Raw genomic sequence first — 21,449 nt, 5'->3', positions numbered from 1 at the left:
TAAATTTTTGGCGATCGACCAGATCTTCTCTAGCTCGATTACGAGCATCGCTAATGATATTCAAATATTTACAGAACACGTTCTGGTTCGTATTGTCGGAGAAAAGTCACCCTTGATTTGGAAAAACGGAAGCCGCATTCAACACCGGTACTTTCGAAGGGTGGCCAGAGATCTCGAACACTCAAATCTGAGGTCTTGGATTCCGCCGCATGCATCCGACCGTATATCGACAGTGCGAGCTGGTTGTACCTGGATTCAACCCCTGTGATTCACCTCGCCTCCCCCGTGATGCATCCACAGAATTTGGAGTACGCTATGCCTCCGCCCCGGAGAAAATCCGTGCATCACCATCACCGCCATCACCACCATCGGCGCTCTCGTCGCTGTCACAGAACGCACCGGAGGGTAGCTAGTGATCCGGGCACTAGAGTGTGGATCAATGGACAGCGTGAGTGGAAACGCAGACGGGTCTTCAGCTTTAACAATGATGTTTTAGGCATCAGGCCTGTAGAAAATGGGGTAATCGCCGAAGCGAACGAAGAAGAAACGTCACCTGGCGAAGGGCCTACGTCTACTTTTAGAAAAGTGCCATGGCATCCAAACCTGCATATGCTCAAGATTAGGCATACCTGAGTGTGTGCGAGTAGGGATGTTCAATATTGTGGAACATTTAGTTCGATTTCCAATATATGTGTATAGCCATTGCATCAACAATTCCATAAATAAGAGGTAAATAGGTAATATAAATATTATACTCGCAATAATCGAATATTGATACCGCATTTAGCTTTGTGAATGATATTTGTAAGAGTCCATCAGCCAATGGTAATGTCATTATTTGTCATTTTCTTTGGTTAGATATGTATGACTGTCAATGAGTGAACTTGATGTAGGGTATTTAATTCGGAATAGTATAATTTATGTGTAACAAAGTCAATTTGTATTAAGTATGAAAATTTATTATACACATATTTGATGTAATATACTACTCATGATTGAATAAACCAACCGTCGTTTCAAGATTTTTCCCGAGTTTTTACAATATTTGCCCACTTTTTCTGATTTTTCTTCGATTTTTTAATTATTTTTCAATTAGCACATCTCCCCCAGGGCCCTGGAGACGCCTAATGGTATGCAACTAAAGTTTCATCATCCCAGATTTATTCCCGATTTTTTCCTGATTTTTCCCTTATTTGTTGCAATTTTTTCCAATTTCTTGCAATTTTTTAAATTATTTGTCACTTGTGCCGCCCCTGGGTGGGTGCGGGCCCCGAAAATTAATTGTCCGGCACTATTTTTAGGCTCCGCCCATCGCATGTACAGCTAGCGCCATGTGGCGGAATTTTTGTGAACTAAAAACTCGCCGATACAGCTAGCGCCATGTGGCGGATTTTTCGTGAACTAAGATACCAAAACTGCAAAAGTTTTGTCTCTTCTCCGAGCAAAAATGCAAAAGTATTGACCCTTCTCGCGAGGAAAACGGCAAAAGTTTTGTCCCGTCTCCGAGCAAAACCGGAAAAGTATTGACCCGATATACCTCTCTTTCACGCATCACATTGCCTGACGTCAAGGGGCAAGAAACCCGGGATTTTAGTTCACGAAAATTCCGCCACATGGCGCTAGTTGTATCGACGAGTTATTAGTTCACAAAAAATCCGCCACATAGCGCTAGCTGTACTCGCGATGGGCGGAGCCTAAAAATAGTGCCGGACAATTAATTTTCGGGGCCCGCACCCACCCAGGGGCGGCACAAGTGAAAAATAATTCAAAAAATTGCAAAAATTTGGAAAAAATTGCAATAAATAAGGGAAAAATCGGGATAAATCTGGGATCTTGTGACTCCAGTTGCAGATCATAAGGCGCCTCGAGGGGTCCGGAAAAAGCAGTAATTGATGAATCAATTGAAGAATCAACAAAAAAAAACTGTATAAAACTAAAAAATTGGGATGGGGTAACTTTGGTAGCATGTCATGGGGTGTCTTTAGGACATTTAAAATATTTTTGCTGCGGATTAATCTCAAAGATTTCTGATATATTATCTTGAGTAACATCCAAACCATTCGAAGCTAGTATTTTGTTACCTATTATTGAAAAGCATCTCTGAGAGATGCGCTTTTTTTCGAACCATCTGCATTATATTCATTCAACATGTAATCGATTGAGCCCACTCGTTTTTCAGAAATGGAGATTTATTTACATTTATAATTGAAAACTTGCTATTCTGCCGAGTTGTCATTGGGAATAAGAAGTTAATCGTACTGGGATACTTTGAAGTTCGAGCTGACATTCGCTGTGCTCGTTCCATGTTCAGGCTATCAGAATATAATGGTGGCTTTTTTCATCCCGGATCACCGTACCATAGATGTGTTGGAACACTATTTCTTATATATTGTAAATTTCACGACGACTACTGTGGCTTTCTGGAATAATATTAACTGACGAACTTTCATCAACATTTGTACTTTCGATTCATTATCTTTCCATCTTCTGTATTTTGATTGGCGATGCTGTGTCCACGAGTCATGAGTTTTAGTCTTGAACACAGAGTTCCATAGATTATGATCATGGGTTTTGTTTGGTTCATTACCACAAGTGCTCTAACTTTTCTCATTTAGATCGTCCGTGTGCAGTTGAGTATTTTGTGATTGTGAATTACCATGAATGGGGCCAAAGCATAGAACGCACATCGGCTAATCAATCTGCACATGCTCTGCAGCCAGCTCTTCATAGCCACTGTGAGCTGAAATGCTTCTACTTCCGAATGCATCCCGATTTATTACCAGTTCTCACATTTTCAATCTGCACCTTGGAAATGATGAAACCCCGTTTTGTTGGTTCTATACTTTTTCAAGTAGAACTAAAGACATTACTTCCTTCTTCTCATTTGCGTCTTATTGCTTCATTCATTGCAGATAATTGAGTTTCCAAGCCACAGGTATGCTCTCTTATCTCAGTTAATATTCGCATGAATTCTGGTCTTGTCAAATCAGATGCAGTCATAGTGTGTCTCTTTTCGAGCAATGGCGTTTTATTATTTGGTTTATTTTCATGTATGGTATTGGGATCTGCTGTATTGCATTGAGTGTCAATGAGATGTGATGTGGGAGGTGTTGAAATTTCTGAAAAGTCGACTGATTTTTTCTCGATTTGAGTAGTCTGGCCACACGACAGAGGATTAAACGTATCGTTTATTTTTTGGTCGTAACAATTATCACTCAAGGACAAACTACCAATTTCTGATTCATTTAGATTACCCGTAGGTCTTGTTATGGCAAATAAGTTTGTCTCCGATTTGGAAAGCCCTATCTTTTTATCGGTCTGGAACTCTGTGAAGTCCGACCTAACATCGAATTTCTGTAAATTCTTAGTAATAAGACAAGATTCTTTGACTGAATTACCACATACTGAATTGTCGTCATGTCCAAAATACTGCCATTCACATGAGACACTAACCGAGTGGTCGATTTCTGATATTACATCACTTTGCCTACAGGATCTTAGGTTTGACCAGCAACTGTAATTGTCGGGAATTATAGAAAGATAAGAGTCTGAAGTTGTGGCGCTGGCTGTTACATTTAATGGTTCATTTTCCAATGATGCTATGCACTTTACCAGCCCACAATAGGTTGAACTCACTGAAATTTTAGAAATGGATGGATTATTGCTCAGAAGTGAAGGTAAACTACTGATTTCTTTTTTATCAATATAGCTGCTCACTGCGGTAACATTTTGCAAATTCAATTCTGAAAACGTTTTACTGATTACAAAAGTTCCAATATTTTCTCTATCAACCTGCTTTTTTGTTGTCTGAACGCTGTAATTGCAAACCCTTTTTTCACTATCATTCCGTATGTCAAAAAATTCTGTTTCTTTTGTATTTACTTCTGCTCTTCTTCTCCTAAGTTGATTTCTCTCTCTTGCTGAGAGTAAGCTATACGTGTCATGTATGGAATGTGTGGCAATATTATCTGCAATGGCTGCAATTTCGGCAATTTGTATACTTTCATCGTCTAGTTCGATTCTTGAATTCAACCTTGGTTTTAAAATAATACCGATGCAGGGTATATTTTCTTGATCCTGTACCTGGTTATCATTGGAAACTCTGTTATTACTTTCAAATTGTCGACACCTTGTTGAACTGGTAGACGCGGGGTCGTGACAGGCGTTTGTGTTGAATCTATTTGTTTGCTGAGCCTCTTTTTTCAGATCTCTGCAACCCCGGTAACTAGATTCTTCCGGCATTCTGTGGCTACCAATCAGGGCATATTAGATCAAAATTTATATGACTACATTGAGATCAACATTGAAACTCTCTGGCGTTGAATTAAACGATCTGCAAATAATAAGTAAGAACAAAGTTGAGCGTGTTGAAGTAAATTTGAGAAAAAATTATTATTCTTAATTAACAGCATAATAATGGACACTCTTTGTTACTAATTGAGAAATTAAAAAAATTTGGAATCCTCGCTTTTATGAGTTGATGTTTCAAGATTGTATCCACGAAAAAAATCGTTCTTTTATAGATTGAGTATACACCAACAATGGAACAATTCAATATCATGACAGTATTATACCGGTAAAATGTTAATTACAATGAACATCGCTATCAAAAGATGTTTGGCTCGTAGACTAGATTCATTGTTGGATTGAAAAAAAAATAAAACATGACCTCTTAAAACAACAATGAGTTTATACATGTATTTTATGAGTTAGAATGGGCACTTCTATTAGGGCGCATCAAAGGAGGAACATGAGGACTAGGGACAGCATAAGTTGGTGTCGATACACAAGGAGAATTATTGTTGTTCAACTCATGATGTGACGTCACGTTACCATTGGGTGATCGATTCTCAACACAGGAACAGTTTGGGAGTGCGTTATAGGGTTTCTTGAGCCAGTCAGCGTTCCTGGCAGATTCAAGTAACATTCTGATTGGATCATTTCGATCAAAAAAGTAGCTATAACTGTACGGTTACCGACCGACGAATGCAAGAAAAGTATCGTATTGATTTGTCAAAACTTCTACCTGGGGGCTGGACTCTTCCACTGATTAATGGACTTAGGATCTGGGCGTAGGGCGGAAGCGAACCCTTCGAGAGTTATACAAGGAGGACACGTTTGTTTCACGGAACTATGTGGTGAATTTGATCTACGTTGAAGAAGATATTTTCCACTCATATTAGGACAACGGATCAGGCCAATCTCCCGTTAAAATATATTCCGATATGTTATCAAAATAAATATAGATATTGGATTTAATTTTTTACCGTCGGGCTTCTTCCTCTTTTCTCGCTCTATCGAATCTTTCGTTTGTCATCTGACGTCGTAGTTCACTTATCTGCTTGCTGTACTCAGCTGCTTGATTTTGATATCTTCTCAGTTCAGATGTTTCCGTGTGTCTAGAATGGAGGTAGAAAGAAAGATTTGAACTTCTGTCAAGCTGCCATCAATGACGAGTATTTTGATACGAGCTTGACTATTTTAACTCAATAGCTATTTTTTCAAAACTAACTTACAGTTTGTTTTGAAGATCGTCAATTTTTTGCTTGAGTCTGGTCATTTCACTTTGAAGTTCTTGATTAATCGCCTGATTGGTCATTGACTCTTGTCTCGCTTGACTCAGCATCGCTTCCAGTCTATCAACAGCTGCGTTATCTCTACTCATTTGATCTTGGACCATATTTTGATCCGCTCTCAGTCTTGACAGTTGGGTTTCATACTAGAAAAGCAAAAAGAAATTACGCCTTGCAAATACGAATCATGCCACACATCTTTCTCGCTATCAAGCCTAAAAATTTGACCTGGAGCTTCATTGTATCTTTTTCACCGAGCTGCGCCTCCAAAGAATTTTTTTGTTGATCTAGTTTTACACAGAGATCTCTCACTGCATTCAGATCAGCTTCTACACGTTTTCGCTGCTCATCTTGTTGATGCAGCTGCGTTTCCATGCTAGCAACATTCTGCGTCAACTCTGCAATCTGAAATCAAAAAATAAAGGATGGTGCAAAAATTGAAATCAGGAGCATATCCTTCCCTGCCTGCGTATCGTTTTTCAAAATTCTCGATAAGATTACGAGTAAAACTACTGGAGGATTCAATAGCCAAATTATTCAAATGAGGCGACGAGTGAAGAATGGCGATAAGGTGATTAATTCAGTCAAGATTTAAGTCACGGAAAGTTCGAACGATCAGGTGTATGAAGCCTCAAAATATACCTGAGTCTCATAGCCTCCAATTAAACAATCTCGATCAGCGATTTGTCTTTCAAGATCAAGCAAACGATCTTGAGCAGTCTGAAGTGCACCTCTGGCCTCCGCAGCTTCAGACTCTAAGCTTTGGTTGTTAGTTTCCAAAACCGTTGCCTCCAAGCTCAAACTTCGAAAATGATTGAGCATTTCGGATCGCTCGTTTTCCTAGAAATAATTGAATTGAATAATTGAATGCAATTCATAGGCTTATGTAATAGTGTCGGGACGATGATACAGTTGATAGATTGAAGGTGGAAGGGTAAACATCTTGTACCTTTCTGTTCAACAGCTCTTCCGCGCGACGGACTTCGGTGACATAAGTTTGCAGCTGACGTTTCAAATCATAAGATTCGGCACGAGATGTTTCTAGTTCTCTCTGAAGATTGCGGCATTCGCAAGTTACAGCCGCTAGATCATCTTGGATCCGTGAATTTTCTCTTATAGCATTCTCCCGGTCCATAAAAGCGGATTGTAATTGTCGTTGTAAATTAGTGATCTCAACATCCATTGTGCGCATTTGCCGTTCCTGCTCCGTAGACTGTTCAACGCATGTTCTGTTGAAAAAAAATGTGAATAAAATAATATAAGGAAATTAACGAACGAACCTATAATCCTAATCCTAAGTCGTAATCTTTCAAAGCCTCTTACATAATCAACCATACCATAATAATTATTTGCGCAACAAGTGCGGGCTGAATCATTACCCGTCGTTTACAATGTTTTCAACACTCGTCTTCGGTGCTAATATCGGTTGGATAGAAATTATTATTCCATGAGGATGTAACCGTACGCGTACACAATTCAATCGTCGAGCGATCTTTGAAGGTGTAACCTTTGCGTATCTTATTAGCGGTATAAATATAATGTATGTAGGTACAGAAGCATCAAGAGAAAGTCGGGTTCGGATGAATTGCGTGAATTCTTTCACGATTTCATGATTTCATGACTCACACAGAGTGTCGACTTCGCGATGTAAGTCGTGAAATATTATTATCTCACCTTTTCCCGAGTTGTATCGAAAAAGTTCTCACGTGAATTCAATGATACACGATCCCACGCGGCTAAATACATATGTATGCGCGATGTAAAATCATACCGAGTATGTCTTAAAACTCATTGTTCAGAAATGATGCGAATAGCTGATGACCTATGGTGGGGTCGTTTGATTCATCAACATCAATTCGATTTGTTGGCATTCCATTTCACCCGAATTTTTTGTTATGCGTTGATAAATCATAACGATACAAGAGGCGTGAGGCGATGCAGTTAACAGATATTTGAAATTAATAAGATAATCGCGGCGCAGAGCACGAGTATGATCGATGCACGCATAGTAAATGAAAATTCTAAATCATAAAAAGTTACTTCAAAATCGATTCAAGCAAAGAACCTATGAGATAATTGACTCATAACAATTCGCTGGGCATACCCCATGAGTCGCAAGCATTCACAGCCTATCGCTAAAGAGGACAAGGCCGAAAGAAATTGAATAAAAGAAAGACGCAATGCATGCAGAAAAAACCTGCGAAAGTATATCCTAGACGCGTAGAGGGAAATCTTCCAAAAATCAGACAACGCCCACGTTATCCTAGGTATGCAATTAATAAGAACTTTCAAGGACCACTGAATCTGTTCGAGTGAATCGGACCGCTACGGGTAAAGATTGTGTAACAGGTGATTCGATTGTATCTACTAATGTGAGTTACAGTTGCGGTCGACGAAGAAAAGATGGAAAATAAAAAAAGACAAAGTCAAGAATGCGATGTTGCACCTCACAAAGGCGACTACTTTCACTTTCCACGGGTATAAGCTTACAGTGAGCTGCGGCGCGCCGACTCTTTGGGGAAACGAAGGTTGCAGGACACATCGATTACGTATGTACAACGAAAATGGAAATCCATCTTCGGAAATGAAAATAAACTATACCCTTGCACAAATACTCCTTGGCAAAAACCGAATAATGGCAAACATACGAAATCCGCGGTTCTTTCCGCGATCGTTAATGCTTCTTCTCGACTACCGAACTGATCAATGATTGCTGTCTTTCGGATAACGAATCCCTGGCCACATAAGTAATGAACGTAATTAATCGGTGCGAGGGAATTAATCAGTGCATCGATATAATTATCGTAATCGTGTAAATATCACATGTAGCAGCCTGCAGGTACAACATCTCTACTTTCAAAATTAAGAGTCAATACCCGGGTTAATATTATCCTCTACGAGGTTTCTTTCGGACATCACATAGGTACGTATGTACGTACGTACGTACTACATACTTGTGTATGCACGTGTATAATTACGAAATAAATATTCACTTGGGGAATTTAATAACGCAGGACGCTGTTTGGCCTTCCCGTACGCGGCGTTGATATTCACGGTCGGAACTCACTTATCGTTACGGTCATTTATTCTTCTTTATTTGTTTTCTTCTTTGATTTCAACGTTCAGAAGCAGAAACGCTAGGATGAGAACACGAATAATCTCGGAAAATTGAAATCAATTTACGCAATGCAATCAATAGTAACAAAATTGGAACCTCAGATTTTTTTGCAACAGTTGCAGCTATTTACGTAGAATTTAAGTAGAATTTTCTTAGGTAGGTAATCGGCAACACCGATCTACGATTTCAATGAGGCTAATCTTCCGATCTGCAATCCGGTCCTCGTACGTGCGTACGTCAAACTTGTCAAAGTGCCAGCGGTATGAAAAAAGGAGTTTTCTGGTCCGAAAAACTGCCGCAGAAGAGGCTGCTTCGCCATCTCTTCGCGCACGTGTACGTACATACATGTATGTATAGTCGAGCTATGGCATCTTACTCATTGTCATACGCAAAGTGACTCATATAGCCACGGATGCGATCATCCGTAGGAGCTGAACGGAATAATATGGTACGCACAGGTGGATGTTAACACTTCGCACTTTCACGTTATGCTGCATGGGCGATGCACTCGGACTATGCGATATTTGGGTAGGACTAGTTTGATACAAATCTTTGTATAATGTACGTGAGAGCCGGTGGAGAGATCCACCATGATCGCGAGTCTAAATTATACAATCTTCTCTCCGAGTGATTCATTATTCACATTATTACAGCATATCCTGGGCATTTTGCTGAAGAAGAATTATTCCCTTCCCGATCGGAATTGTCTTGATGTTCGCGACCAACGATAAGGTTCGTACACGCGTTCGCACTTGATTAAGTTATCACGATTAGTAATCGATCGCTTCCATTCACGGATGAAGGGAATAACCCTCGATAAAATCCTGTACAACGGTCATTTCCTCGCAATCGATGTCGAATAAATTTTCCAAAAAGTTGGGTGGACGTAACGCGGAATAATTTTGTCTAGATGAAGGAGGCAATTTCAATTGTTGATCCAAGAGTTGGTACGAAGGTCATCGAGCATCACCGACGTAGGAGCATACCGGTATCCGATTACCTGCAAATATCGGAGCGCGAGGGAAAATAAACAAAACTAAATGAATAAATAACGAAGCATCTCCGCAACGAAAGTCAAGTTTCCACGTATGGGTATAAGAGGACGACGCGCGATGGTTTTACCCCCGTCGCGATTCAATTTCGAAGCTTCGTTCTCGCTCTCGAAGTTAGGTAACGGTCTACGAGGCAATACGTAGGTACGAGTCGTATAACAACCTCTAAGAGCAGAGTTCCAACTTAGAACCGAGTCAGATCCCCGAAGCCGGTGTCGGAGCAACTCTTGCCAGGTGCAACTCGTATTATACCGTAGGGAAACGTGGTATACTTGTGCTTCCTCGCGCTACGGCTTTCATCGTAACCCATCGATCGAAGGTGCGGGTTTTTATTTCGCGGTGAATTTATTTATTTCAATTTGATTCGTTCGCGAGAATGATCGGTCAAGTTTCAGCCGAACTTCGGAGAATCCGACGTAGCGGTGGGTCCGTCGACTGTGCGTTCATGTGACGATACATTTGAACGTGCGGTATGGTGAAAATTGGAAATTTCATAGCGTGGAATTGAAACTCCTGTGGGTATAACTGCGGAGAAGATGAAAAATTCGCGATTCAGCTTCGTTCCTCTGCAGTTGTGCCGCGGAAAGTGTGTAAAAGGACGAAAAAATTCAAATAATCGTTTCACCTTCTCCCGCAAGATCGGACGCGAGCTTCGATCGAATGTGATATGATATGGACGAGAATTTCGCCCGAATAGAAAAAGTCAAACATAATAAACGAAGATGAAGTGAGCCGTTCGCGGCTTTCGAACGACGAGATGATTCAGGATTCGCTCCGGCGGCAATGATCAAAGTTCGCTTTCACGTGGGAGATTTCAAAAATATTGTACCGTAGACTTCTCTATGGTTCAAAGAATCCTGATAAGAGTGATTGCATTTTACTCGATCGAGATCAATTGCGGATACGACGAAATAATACGGTGGGGCGACGAGTTCGCCATTAATAAAACATTATACCCGATCACTTTGATAAACGATCTTTTTCAACGCATGCCTCGTTCCTTCATGTATTATAGAGTTCAATGCGCGGAACTGACGATAGTTAACATTGCACGTACATTAATACAATATCAACTGCGTAATTCGTATGATACAGTGTTGTTGTTGTTGAATCTTGTAGCTAAAAAGCCGGGCACTGTAATCTCGGCAACATAACAAACATTGGTTGAAATATTCGAGGCAATTTAAAATCGAAAATCGTACCCGAGCCGCGTGTCATCACCGCATGGGAGGCAGCAATACGAGCACATGGGAAAACAGCTGGTATCCATGACAACATTGGAGGCGATGCGGTGCCGGAGATCATTTATTATACGGGGGAGACTCGAATTCGGAAATTTACTTGCAGTGAAAATTAGCTGTCAACCGAAATTTGAATTCTGTTTATCAATATTCCAGACAATATGCGAAAGGGTTTGTTCGTACAATAACAATTTCGGACCAAATGCCGATCGATCGGCGTGCGGGTAGGTGCAATAACTCCGCGGTGGTCTTTTTTTTAATCCTGCGGTATTTTCTCTGCAACGTCGAGGAATTTAGTTTGCAATGGCACACGGGTGACGATCGGATGAACTAAAATTTGCATCGTAGGATTCGATGATTTATATTTGATCCCGTTGCATCCGCGGAATAATGCGTGTTTATACGGATTCGGACTACAAAAATTTGGTATTCAGTATATAGTAGAAACGCTATCATTGCCTTTGGATTAAAATCGTTGTAACGGTGAGATTGGTCTCGTTAATGTTCAGGTAAAATGTATCATCGAGTCTTATTCTTTACCGACAAGGTTTAACCGTGACCTTTTGAACCGCTTTATGCACTCGACTCGGGGAAATCTCCTTGTTTCGAAAGCTGAGAATCAGCTCTAGAGAATCCCCCTCCTAAAATTAATCGAGTAGTCCACGCACCGTTTCGGCATCGAATCACCTTCGCTTTTCGCATAGGTGTAGGACTTTGCTCGGGTCCGATATATCGTAACGCGTCGAGAAAAGACGAAATAAAGAAAAATCAATAAGAATCACTGATGAACACGCAACCCTGTCGATGAATATGAATAGACCCGTTACAAGTTCAATCATCATTGCAAATTCGGAATAATTTTCACCGATAATCCTGGACCGAATACCAAGCGAATATACTGCGACGGCGAATCGTTTACTTTTTTATTTTATACCTGCCCTGCCGCAGGATCGCATCACGCGATAAGTTCTTCGACTTGTACGTATGTACGTCGTGCAGCGCGGATCTATCACCGTAAGAATCCATTGATTCGTACGAGATTAACGTGACAGATAATTTCCCTCGCGATATAGATCAGTAAAATCCCCAGTAATTCTGCCATACTCGTGCCGATTAGTATCCGTAATAACGGAATAATACCTATGATGCATGCAGTGTCCATACTTTCGATGAGAATGGCATATTCCGAACACACTTTCGACGTGGTATTTAGGGCTGGAAAAATTTTGGCGCAAAGAATTGTCGGTTTCCAATAACTGTGATTTGACTATTGCCGGAAAAAATGAAGACGTTCACCTGTGTCCGGGAACACGAGAGCGTCAAAGATAAACATCGTCGAATAATTTTCTTGAGACCGACACGTGGAAATCGATTTATAGTAAACACCAAACGCCCCACGGCATTTCAAAGGCAAATTTAGACTCCGGTAGCCTTTATCGGTACGATCGTGATCCTGATGACCTTCGCGGCCGAGGCCTTGTCCAAAGCAACGCGACGATTCTACATCCGGATGGAAAAATAATTTTATTTCCATATTCTCGCCGGTATAAGTTAATGAAAGAATCACATAAAGCAATTCGACTAAACTTTGTTCAAGCTGTCTCGGACAGATTAGGATTAGAATTCACCGTGCGTTAGGCCTCCGCAGCTTCGATCTTGGATCCATTGAATGTTCGTTGCCCCTTTTGTTATTATTTTTTTGCTTTTTTGTGAGCTATGATTGTATCCTCGCCGAGTTTGAACTGAGTATCACAGGTAATACACCTGGATTTATCTCCATTAGAATTTTGAAGAGTCTGATGCTCGAAAATTCAATGCGGGTACCTGGTATGGATCGTGCGGTAAAACGTTCAGAGGAGGAGGATCTTTGAGTGAGAAAAAAAGTACCGATTGCGGACGCGAAATCGTTGATATGCACGTCGAAATCCGAAGGCACGTATTCGTAACGCTCTTGCCACAGAGAAACAGTGAAAGTATACACACGGGCATTTTATTTAATCGGATGCTTTTGCTCGTGCCTATGTATACATAGGTATGTAGCGATACCTACTCGGCTAGACATATGGAGATCTCATCGATAGGTATATCTTTGCACACGCATGTACATACATACATACAGATGCATGTATGCGAGTAGAGCGATCGTATTTATAGCAATCCCGAATGGTGTTGGTGAAATGTACGACTTCTCGCGTTCGTGACGATGACGTATAGAGTATACACATGTATGTACGTACATAGGTATATCTATGTACGTAGAAGTGTTACGAGTGAAATGAAATTAAGAATCTCGAATTGCTATGACTCTCGTATTTCGGGTTTAAAGAGTACGGGTATGCTACTGCGCTGTTTCGCTCCCCGCAGCATATTAGGCGAGCCCGGATGGGTATTCGCAAAGTTCCAATCGTGCATGTAATGATGATATAAGCCGCGAAAAAGTAACACAACGCCAGGCTCGTTATGGGTCACAATGACGATTAGATTATAATAGTTATGATGATTATCAGTTACACAATTCTGCAAGGCGATTTTCATCCATGATTTTTAATTAATTAAACCTACGCAGAGGACAATTTTACATAATTTCTTCATCTTGTATCACATAGAAACGTTCCAGAACTAATCAAATTCCGATAAGCAGCCTACCAGCAACCGATCTCGGTTTGTATTACGTGATAACCGAAATTTTCTCAAATAAGAAACAAGATTAATTACAATATCGTCGTGGATGTAACGTACACAGATATCATCGCGGCGAATAAAATATTTCTCTTCCTTTCAGTCTACATTAACATTTTTTATCGCTAATTCGCAAACCAGAAAAAGCGCGTACGGAGATAGTATAATTATTTTCCTTGCGTATTTACACGATATGATTTTAATACCTGCACATACGTAAAAATATTTCAGCACGATGCAGACTCTGTTCCGAAGATTTTTGTGGATGACATTAATTATTGTTGGAAGAGCTGCCATAGTTCCACCGCCTTGGGCCAATCCTTCGAACAATCCTTGTGCTGCTCAGCCTCGTGGCTGGCAGTTCTTGTATTGGCCAGCCGACGGAAAATGTTACAAAATATTTCAGGCATGTACTTTATCCATTTAATCTGATAAAAGAAATCTTATGAGCGTGTCATTAATTGAGATTTGCGTGCGACAGATCGGAGCTCCGTGTCCACAGACAATGGAACTGAGCCCCGCGGCTGAAGGCGGAGGAACTGTCGCAGAATGTAGATGTCCACCAGGAACGGCACAGTCTCCGCGAGACGCATTATGTCATCCAATATTCACAAGGGGGTCCTGTAGTAAGGGACAATATTTTGCACCTGTTCCGGAAACTGGTGGAAAGATAAGGTCGCGAAATACTTTGAAAGGATGCAAAGGATTAAACGATGCCTGAAATAGCAGTATTTGTAACGGTATTTTTCAATTACTTTCATAAGATCAAAACCACGATGGGGTGTGTGCCGAGAACCAGATGTTTGCCCCGAAAAGAGCCAGCTTTTCTGGCCAAAAGATGGTAAATGTTATGCAAAGCTATCAAGAGGTCCTTGCCCAAGGGGTGAGCTGCTCGTTATGGGAGAGGACAACTTATCTGTATGCGCCTGTGCCTCTGCAGGAGAATTAGGTCGATATCATTGGCCAGGGGAAGGCGGTGGTTGCCATGAACATTACACTAAAGGTCCGTGCACTGAGAACGGAGAGTTATTCTTACCAGGTGGACATTGCGGCTGTCATAGCAGCCTTCCTCATTATCATGTGGAATCGAAAATGTGCTACCAATTAGGTATGCGAATAAATTTTGTTGCACTGCATGAAAAAATCAAAAAAAATCCAGTAATAATCTATGCTACATTGAGAGTAATCCTTTGATTTCCAGACGGACTAGGGCCCTGTCCGATGGGCCATCATTTTATTGTTACAACAACGAATCAGCCTGATACGATAACGCCAATTCGAGCAAAGTGCGTCTGCAAGTCAGGCCATATTCTTTACGAGAACGGTTTCTGCTATAGACTTTATACTAGAGGACCATGTGCAAATGGTGAAATGCTAATAAATGCTACAACTTGTGTCCCGGTGCCATGTAAGCGAGGAAGACTGTATTTTCCACAAGAGAAAACTTGTTATAAGATTGGTTCGAAAGGACCATGTCCAAATGGGCAATTAGTTCTGTACGATTATAACGTGAGACCTTCTCTCGATGGAATTAGTTACAACGGAGTTTGCGGATGCACAAAGACGCTAAAAGAGTCGGGGAAATGTTCTGAAGATGTAAAAGAGAGCTGCAGCAGCACACCAGGCGTGGTTGTGATCAATAAAACATGTTACAAACTATACAGTCAAGGACCTTGCGTGGAAGGTGAATGGTTGGTTGCTCAAAGAGCACCGAAAAGCGATTTGTGGCAATCTGAAGTTGAAGCAAGACCAAGAGCTAGATGTGAATGTAGACCAGGATATGAAAGAATTACCGAGATTACAGAAGTATCGGAGGTGGATAGTAACAGTGTAATTTCACCCGGAGGATGTCAGCCACCTGCGGTGAGCCTGGCAAGGTTCCTCAATAAGCGTATCAAGTCTGTAGATTTTCAAGTTAAGTGAACAAATAGTTCTCAGAATCGAGAAAGAAATAAGGATCTCATATTTTGAACAACCAACACTACTGAGCTTGGAGTAAGAAACACTTTTCACCATTAACAAAATGTGATAATAGTCGTTACTAGATAGCCTAAAGAGCGACAAACTAGTTGACCGAGTATAAGAGGTGTAACCGAGTAACCAGTCGTTACTTATTTGTGCCACACCTGGTTGAAGCTTCTTCTTAAAGATCAACCTATTATCCATGGGAACATGATACTGAATTCGAATATCAACAGAAATGTTTCGTGAACTGACGAAAGATGAACAATGGACAATACCATTCGACATGCATATTGTCAGCTAAGAACTCCTATTTATTTGACGAGTAATAAAAATCCTCAACTTTTTGAATAACTAGTTGTAAGTTGTATCAAAATCATACTCACAAGGCATGAATCATTATGTATTCGTACCTTTTTATTCTATTTGTAAATAAAGATTGACCGTACTCACCGGTATTTATGTTGAAAATCCAAAACTTGTTGCTCGAACGCGCCACTTTGTTGTTCCTTGGAGCCAACATCTCGCTCAAGTTCTGCTATTCTTTCGGTTTTTTCGTCTAGATTCATCTGGTAAATTTGAATAGTTTCAAAAGTTTCAACTTTTTATAAATGGCTTGGGAGGATTTATAGAGATATAACTTCATAGCCGCAAGATTATACTCACCAATAATTGATCTTTTTCTTGATCCAACTGAGTCAAGTTTGCACGTAGCATGTTGCATTCCTCTTTCAGTTCCTTGACTTGATTATCGAGTTGCATCTGTCGTTGTTCTACATTTCTTCTATGATCCATCATCTTATTCAGTTCTGTTTCAGATTGACCCAGTTGTCCTTGAACGTCACCAAGAGCTTGATCGGTCTGCTCTTGTAGTGCTCTGTGAAATTAAATGTAGAGATTGAAATCTGTCACTAGTAATTCAAAAGATTTTCCACTGTTTGCAACTCGTTACCTTAGCTGAAAGTACTGAGTTCGTTGAGTTGTCAATTCTTCTTTAGTTCGTCTTAATTCTGATCTCAAATCGTCAAGCTGATCCTCAAGGCCGTTTATAGTAGCACGTCTAGTGCCTTGCGAGAGCATTAGATCTTGCCTCTCTGTTTCTAATTGCTTGAGGCGTGTCTCTGCTTCCGATAAATGTTCCCGCAAACGTCGTTGTTCCGACGTATGAGCATCTACTGCTATCTGTTCGAACGAGAATCAAATACCCATTCACATGTCTTATCAGATTCTCACATGTTTACAGACAGAGAAGACATGCGTTAGTTCCGAATTAGGCTCACAGTGAAAGGGAATAGAATAAAAATCTTCAAAAAAATGTGGAGAATATAATCGGTAGAATTAAGGGGTTTCCTCATTCCAAACTTATATTTACTAGAGATGAATAAGGTAATAGGTATGAATTGATGAAAAATCATTATAGCTAGTTGATATGAATACTTATCAACAAAGTTTAAACCAACAAGAAACATAGAACTCAATTATAGGGGCATAGAATTTTTTTTACCTTGAGCCTTTCTCGCAACGCATCCCGTTCTTCGGCCAAGCGGTTGACGTCAGCTCGTGCTGAATCTCGTTCCTGTTCCAAACGCTCTAACATCGCCTGAGAATTCTCAATATCTCATGATCAGTTCTGAATTATGGGTATTTCATATATGTGTAAGAAACCTGTCGATCACCAACCTTTGTTGTATCGGAATCTTGACCGGAGAGTGGAGATGTCGTTGAAAAATTGCCGAGGACATTTGGCCTTGAAACGCTGCAGGGAATGCAGGTAATACAGGTCCTTCTTTGTTGGTTCTTTGATGTATGCAATCTGGCCTCCAAATTGAACTTTTCTCGATCCAAAGCTTTTCTTTCTTGTTGAAGTTCAGCCACGACTTGTTCCTTTTCGTTCAATTGGCGTCTGAGTTCACAAGCTTGCGCCCACAAGTCAGCCTGACAGATAGTGCGTGAAATAAAGTTGAAAAAAATTTAAACAAGCTGGTTTTGCAGTGTGGAGTGGTACATCATAATCACCGATGGGCAAATCTTCATGGTACATTATCAGGTAATACTACATCATTTTGGATTCTTCCTTTTATGAAGGTATTTGAATGAGGCTCTGCTATCTAGTTGTAAATTACAATATTTTGAGAGACTATTTTCTTACGTTATCTCCGTTCGAAAGCAGGTTGGACTTCTCTCTAAACTTGTTATATTCATTTCGGTAATAATCTCTTTCAGTTTCCAATCTCTCTATAGTTTTTCTCAGCTGTAAGCAGACAACTTGCAATTTTGTTTTGCACTTTTCTGTACCAAGTTTTTTTTTTACTTACATAATAAGTGGTAGAGTCTTCATCTTTTTCAGGTTTCTGATTTTCAACAGTGTGTTTCCCAGCTTGCAAGTTGTTGAACACATCTTTTGAGACTTCATTTTCTCCGTGACCGTTCAAGCTATGTTTATTCACCGAGGGCGAAGCAGGTCGAACTTTGGTTGCTACAAAAACACCAGAGTGAAGGAGCTATGAGGTTGATTACGTATAGGTATATACTTAAATTTGTTCCTATGCATTTGTTGTATCGGATAACTATTCAGAGTCGATTGTATTCAAAAATACCTGTTCGGGTCTTCAAGATTTTCTTCCCCTTATTCTTATCATTTTTTTCCCCCTTTTCCTTCTCTCTGTCATCTCCATTATCATGACCACTTCCACTAACTGTGTGAATCTGATCCCTTAGAATGATTTCAGAAGATTCCAACTGAGCGATTTCTTGTCTTTGTATTGCACAACTTTTGGTTAATCTTTCTACAGTGTTGTTTAAATCTCTTTCTGAAATATTAATTTGCTAAAGAAATATCAAGTGGCGAACGCATTATACACCATAGTTTGATTTAAAATCTAGAGAAATCCGTGCAACTCTTAAATTACTGACGACTGCCAGGTTTGAATCAAATCAATTACCAATAACCGTTAATTGATTCATTTTATCATTCATCTGTTTTTTCTCATCCAAAGTAGATTCCAATACACGTTGAATATTGCGCTTTTCTAACTTGCAAGCCTCTAAATCTGCTCTCAACTCTCGCGCCCCCCTACGTTCAATGGTCAATTCACTCTCTAGTACATGAACTTGTGTCATGAGGTCTTCCACTTTTTTCTATAACAGGCGCACAAATATACAGAGACAGACATTAGGTATTTAATTTAGTACATTTATTTTGTAGATCTTCCAGAATTCCCAGTCTTACCTGTAGTCTGCATACTCTTCTGTTGTTTTGTTGCACAACACTATTACAATCGGCCTCTACAGCCAGTGCAATATGGTCAATATCCCTTAGCTCTTTTTCAAGTTTTTCGTTACGCTCAGCTAATTTTAGAGCCCTCGACATGGCTTCGTGTTGTTTTTCCATTGAATCTACGTTGTTCAACGCATCAAAATAATAATTCCGTTAAATCAAACCACCCAATTTAAAACTTTTGAATAATAAAATGAATTTTTCAACCACTGAATAACATTTACCTTTGAGCCGATCCTCCAAATCTTGTTTAGCACATTCTAATATTTCTACATCTCGAACATCCTCGCAATGATTTTTGTCCATCTTCTTGCAGAAACAATCTTTTGTCACAGCTGAAAGAGGACGGCCACCATCTAACATTTTCGTCAGTCGCATTATTTCCTTTTCCTTTTTAGCCAGCTAAAAGAATCATTTTTTTCTCCATTCTTTTCTCGTAACTCATTGGAACAACATTCTACTGATATTTTTAATAACTCAGAAAGTGTCGAATAAACTCTAAAGCTAACGATAATTTGTTAGTAGTCGGTATAAATTGTGCGAATTCTGTAGATCCAGTTAGTATATGTGATAAATAGTTCAACAAATGTTTTACTTTAGGGATACAAATGAAGGAAGAATCCAAAACCCGTGCCAACATTAAACGCTGTAATTGTACCTGCGATTTGAGTGTATGTACGCTGTGGCTCTGACTTGAGAGGTCTCCCTTGAGTTTAGTTACCTCATGATTCAAACAATTCATCCTGTGATCTGCCATTTCAACCAAATCGATTATATGTGGATCGACGTTTTTCACACTTGGCAATGCTGAGGAACTGCTGCTTGTTCTCGGCAACGGATCTGCTTCTAACGTTGGTCTTCGCAGAGGATAGCAGGCCCGTTTCTTTGTAACTGTGAGAAGTGATTCACGAGAAGTTAGACGTCATGGGCGTTTGTGTAAAGCAGTTTTACCATCGCGTGAAACTTTGGCTGACTTTCTAACATATGAAGAACAAATATGACGAAATAAAATATATAAAAAAAAATAATAGCATTACCAAGATGGGTGCTGCTTATTACGGGCTTACAACATTTGCCTTGCAATTCGAAAATTTTTGCACTTTTTCCAGCTGATTCGGCTTCGAGTTCTTTAATTCTTTTTAGATATTGAGCCGATAGCAACTGGACATCGTTAGAAGCAATATCTAACTTGCGTACTTGCTTTTTTAACTCCTTGATTTGCTTCTGATTACTTTCATCTGTCTCCAACAATTTCATGTGAAGCTGGTTACACTCCTGTACTAGTCTTGCGTTGTCACACTTGTATGGCTCAGTTACCAGCTGCAGTTGACTACATGCCTGGAAGAATAATGTTGTATACCAGATTCGGGTATAACCACATCTGTAGATCTACATCTGTGTATTCTTCTTCATAAAGAATCAACAGAAACAATGCGTGCAGATTTAAGAAATTGAGAATGCAAAAAATTTTGGCCCTGAGATTAATTACATTATCTGTATACAGAATAACCAAAACAACAAAGTTTACACAACGTAAAGTCGAGTGATACTGTGAGTTTTTAACACATATTGAGATATATGAGTTGCTGTTGCACCTTTAATTTCTATGAAAAACGTTGATACAATTATGCAAGTTCCTTATTTATCAGTTGTTAGAATTGCCTATGCCAAACATCAAACAAACCAGCTATGAAATCTTGAACTTCATTTTTCTTAGCACTAGTGTTCTATTTTGAGCAAACGTTAAACCAATAATATTGAAAAAACTTCTGTGAAAGAGAATAGCGATTGACATAGCAAAGTGAAGATTCAAAAGTTTATAGCATCGCTGAATAAATGTAGGGACAGTAGGTTGTGAAAAATCTCACCTCTATATTATCTTGAGCAACTGTTTTGAAATGTTTGAGGCTGTCGGTGGTCTGAATAAGATCCGCTAACAGTCTTTCTATAAGAGGCAGAGCATCCAGGGATAATGCTTGGCGGTATCCTAGTCTATCTAAATGTTTTCTCACTATACGATATCTTTCAGCTAGATTACAGTTCTTGTCCATTGGAAAAAAATTATTCAAACAGCAGGCTTCAATTCGTTGCCGAAAAATCGCGACAACTGATCAAAAAATACTTTTTGAAGAACCTGCGTCTGACTTTGGCGGTTGCTGCAACTTTGAGAATAGTCCGTACGTACGACTATTTAAGAATCATTGTTGATATCATTCAAACATTTGCTCAACGGATATTCTAACAAGTGTACGTAGTATGTACCAACGTACTAATTCACTGGAATATTTCAGAGTTTAGTGGAGCAAAGAGGATACGTTTCGATTGCACCCCGAAAGTATAGTTACTCAATGATGAAAAGTTAAAAAATTTCCGGCTAAAAATATGAAGAGTCATAAGATCCAACGAACGTTTTGCTTACTCCGACCATCACCAACAAACGTCCAACAATTCATTGAGTGAAAAAAAACTTAAAAACTTGATTTTAGTCGGCTAACTTCACAAAAGTGAGTAGATGGTATCACCCTCGATCACTTCAATGTTTATGCT

At 39.8% G+C, this 21,449-nt stretch overlaps 3 protein-coding genes and 1 long non-coding RNA gene across 10 annotated transcripts; 3 read left to right on the top strand and 1 right to left on the bottom strand.

The window, feature by feature from the left end:
- Positions 1-74: 74 nt before the first annotated feature.
- LOC110116810 lies at positions 75-1,022 on the top strand. Its single transcript, XM_020850596.2, has one exon. It carries the CDS (start codon positions 289-291, stop codon positions 631-633), a length of 345 nt encoding a protein of 114 aa, XP_020706255.2. The 5' UTR covers positions 75-288; the 3' UTR covers positions 634-1,022.
- A 3,182-nt stretch (positions 1,023-4,204) lies between these two features.
- Positions 4,205-21,413, bottom strand: LOC105682904 (centrosomal protein of 135 kDa). Of its 4 annotated transcripts, none has more exons than XM_025746708.2 (20): positions 20,771-21,413; positions 19,940-20,240; positions 19,561-19,793; positions 19,127-19,304; positions 18,855-19,021; positions 18,568-18,763; positions 18,223-18,435; positions 17,941-18,101; positions 17,775-17,876; positions 17,306-17,560; positions 17,130-17,225; positions 16,578-16,807; positions 16,292-16,502; positions 16,079-16,194; positions 6,523-6,802; positions 6,216-6,413; positions 5,802-5,978; positions 5,517-5,719; positions 5,268-5,399; positions 4,205-4,333 (listed from the first exon to the last, which is right to left on the bottom strand). In XM_025746708.2, the coding sequence occupies exons 1-20, from the start codon at positions 20,951-20,953 to the stop codon at positions 4,279-4,281; spliced, it is 3,687 nt and encodes a 1,228-aa protein (XP_025602493.2). In that variant the 5' UTR covers positions 20,954-21,413; the 3' UTR covers positions 4,205-4,278. The 4 variants fall into 4 exon arrangements, with proteins under 4 accessions (XP_025602493.2, XP_025602495.2, XP_025602497.2 ...); XM_025746710.2 differs by having other exon boundaries at positions 19,624-19,793; XM_025746712.2 differs by lacking the exon at positions 20,771-21,413 and adding an exon at positions 20,498-20,663.
- Positions 9,150-16,089, top strand: LOC105682905. 4 transcript variants are annotated; one of them, XM_012395126.3, is made up of 6 exons: positions 9,150-9,219; positions 9,345-9,423; positions 13,895-14,069; positions 14,145-14,338; positions 14,428-14,771; positions 14,865-16,089. In XM_012395126.3, the coding sequence occupies exons 3-6, from the start codon at positions 13,899-13,901 to the stop codon at positions 15,584-15,586; spliced, it is 1,431 nt and encodes a 476-aa protein (XP_012250549.2). In that variant the 5' UTR covers positions 9,150-9,219; positions 9,345-9,423; positions 13,895-13,898; the 3' UTR covers positions 15,587-16,089. The 4 variants fall into 4 exon arrangements, with proteins under 4 accessions (XP_012250549.2, XP_048511221.1, XP_012250551.2 ...); XM_048655264.1 differs by lacking the exons at positions 9,150-9,219; positions 9,345-9,423 and adding an exon at positions 9,864-9,977; XM_012395128.3 differs by lacking the exons at positions 9,150-9,219; positions 9,345-9,423 and adding an exon at positions 9,896-10,062.
- LOC125500961 lies at positions 17,443-19,616 on the top strand. The gene is made up of 3 exons (XR_007278422.1): positions 17,443-17,672; positions 17,973-18,148; positions 19,503-19,616. It is a non-coding gene; the product is annotated as an uncharacterized LOC125500961 (long non-coding RNA).
- Positions 21,414-21,449: the final 36 nt, after the last annotated feature.

The sequence above is a fragment of the Athalia rosae genome, chromosome 5 (genome assembly GCF_917208135.1).
Source record: "Athalia rosae chromosome 5, iyAthRosa1.1, whole genome shotgun sequence".
Lineage (NCBI taxonomy): Eukaryota > Metazoa > Arthropoda > Insecta > Hymenoptera > Athaliidae > Athalia > Athalia rosae.
This window is presented reverse-complemented; position numbering and strand designations above follow the sequence as displayed.

Coding starts and splice junctions, on each gene's coding strand:
- LOC110116810 (XM_020850596.2), top strand. CDS start 289: ATGCATCCACAGAATTTGGAGTACGCTATGCCTCCGCCCCGGAGAAAA.
- LOC105682904 (XM_025746708.2), bottom strand. CDS start 20,953: ATGGACAAGAACTGTAATCTAGCTGAAAGATATCGTATAGTGAGAAAA. Junction 19,022..19,126: donor TTTGGAGGATCGGCTCAAAG/GTAAATGTTATT, acceptor TGAACAACGTAG/ATTCAATGGAAAAACAACAC. Junction 6,803..16,078: donor GATTTTCAACATAAATACCG/GTGAGTACGGTC, acceptor TTTTTTCAACAG/AACATGCGTTGAACAGTCTA.
- LOC105682905 (XM_012395126.3), top strand. CDS start 13,899: ATGCAGACTCTGTTCCGAAGATTTTTGTGGATGACATTAATTATTGTT. Junction 14,070..14,144: donor AATGTTACAAAATATTTCAG/GCATGTACTTTA, acceptor TGCGTGCGACAG/ATCGGAGCTCCGTGTCCACA. Junction 14,772..14,864: donor GAAAATGTGCTACCAATTAG/GTATGCGAATAA, acceptor TTTGATTTCCAG/ACGGACTAGGGCCCTGTCCG.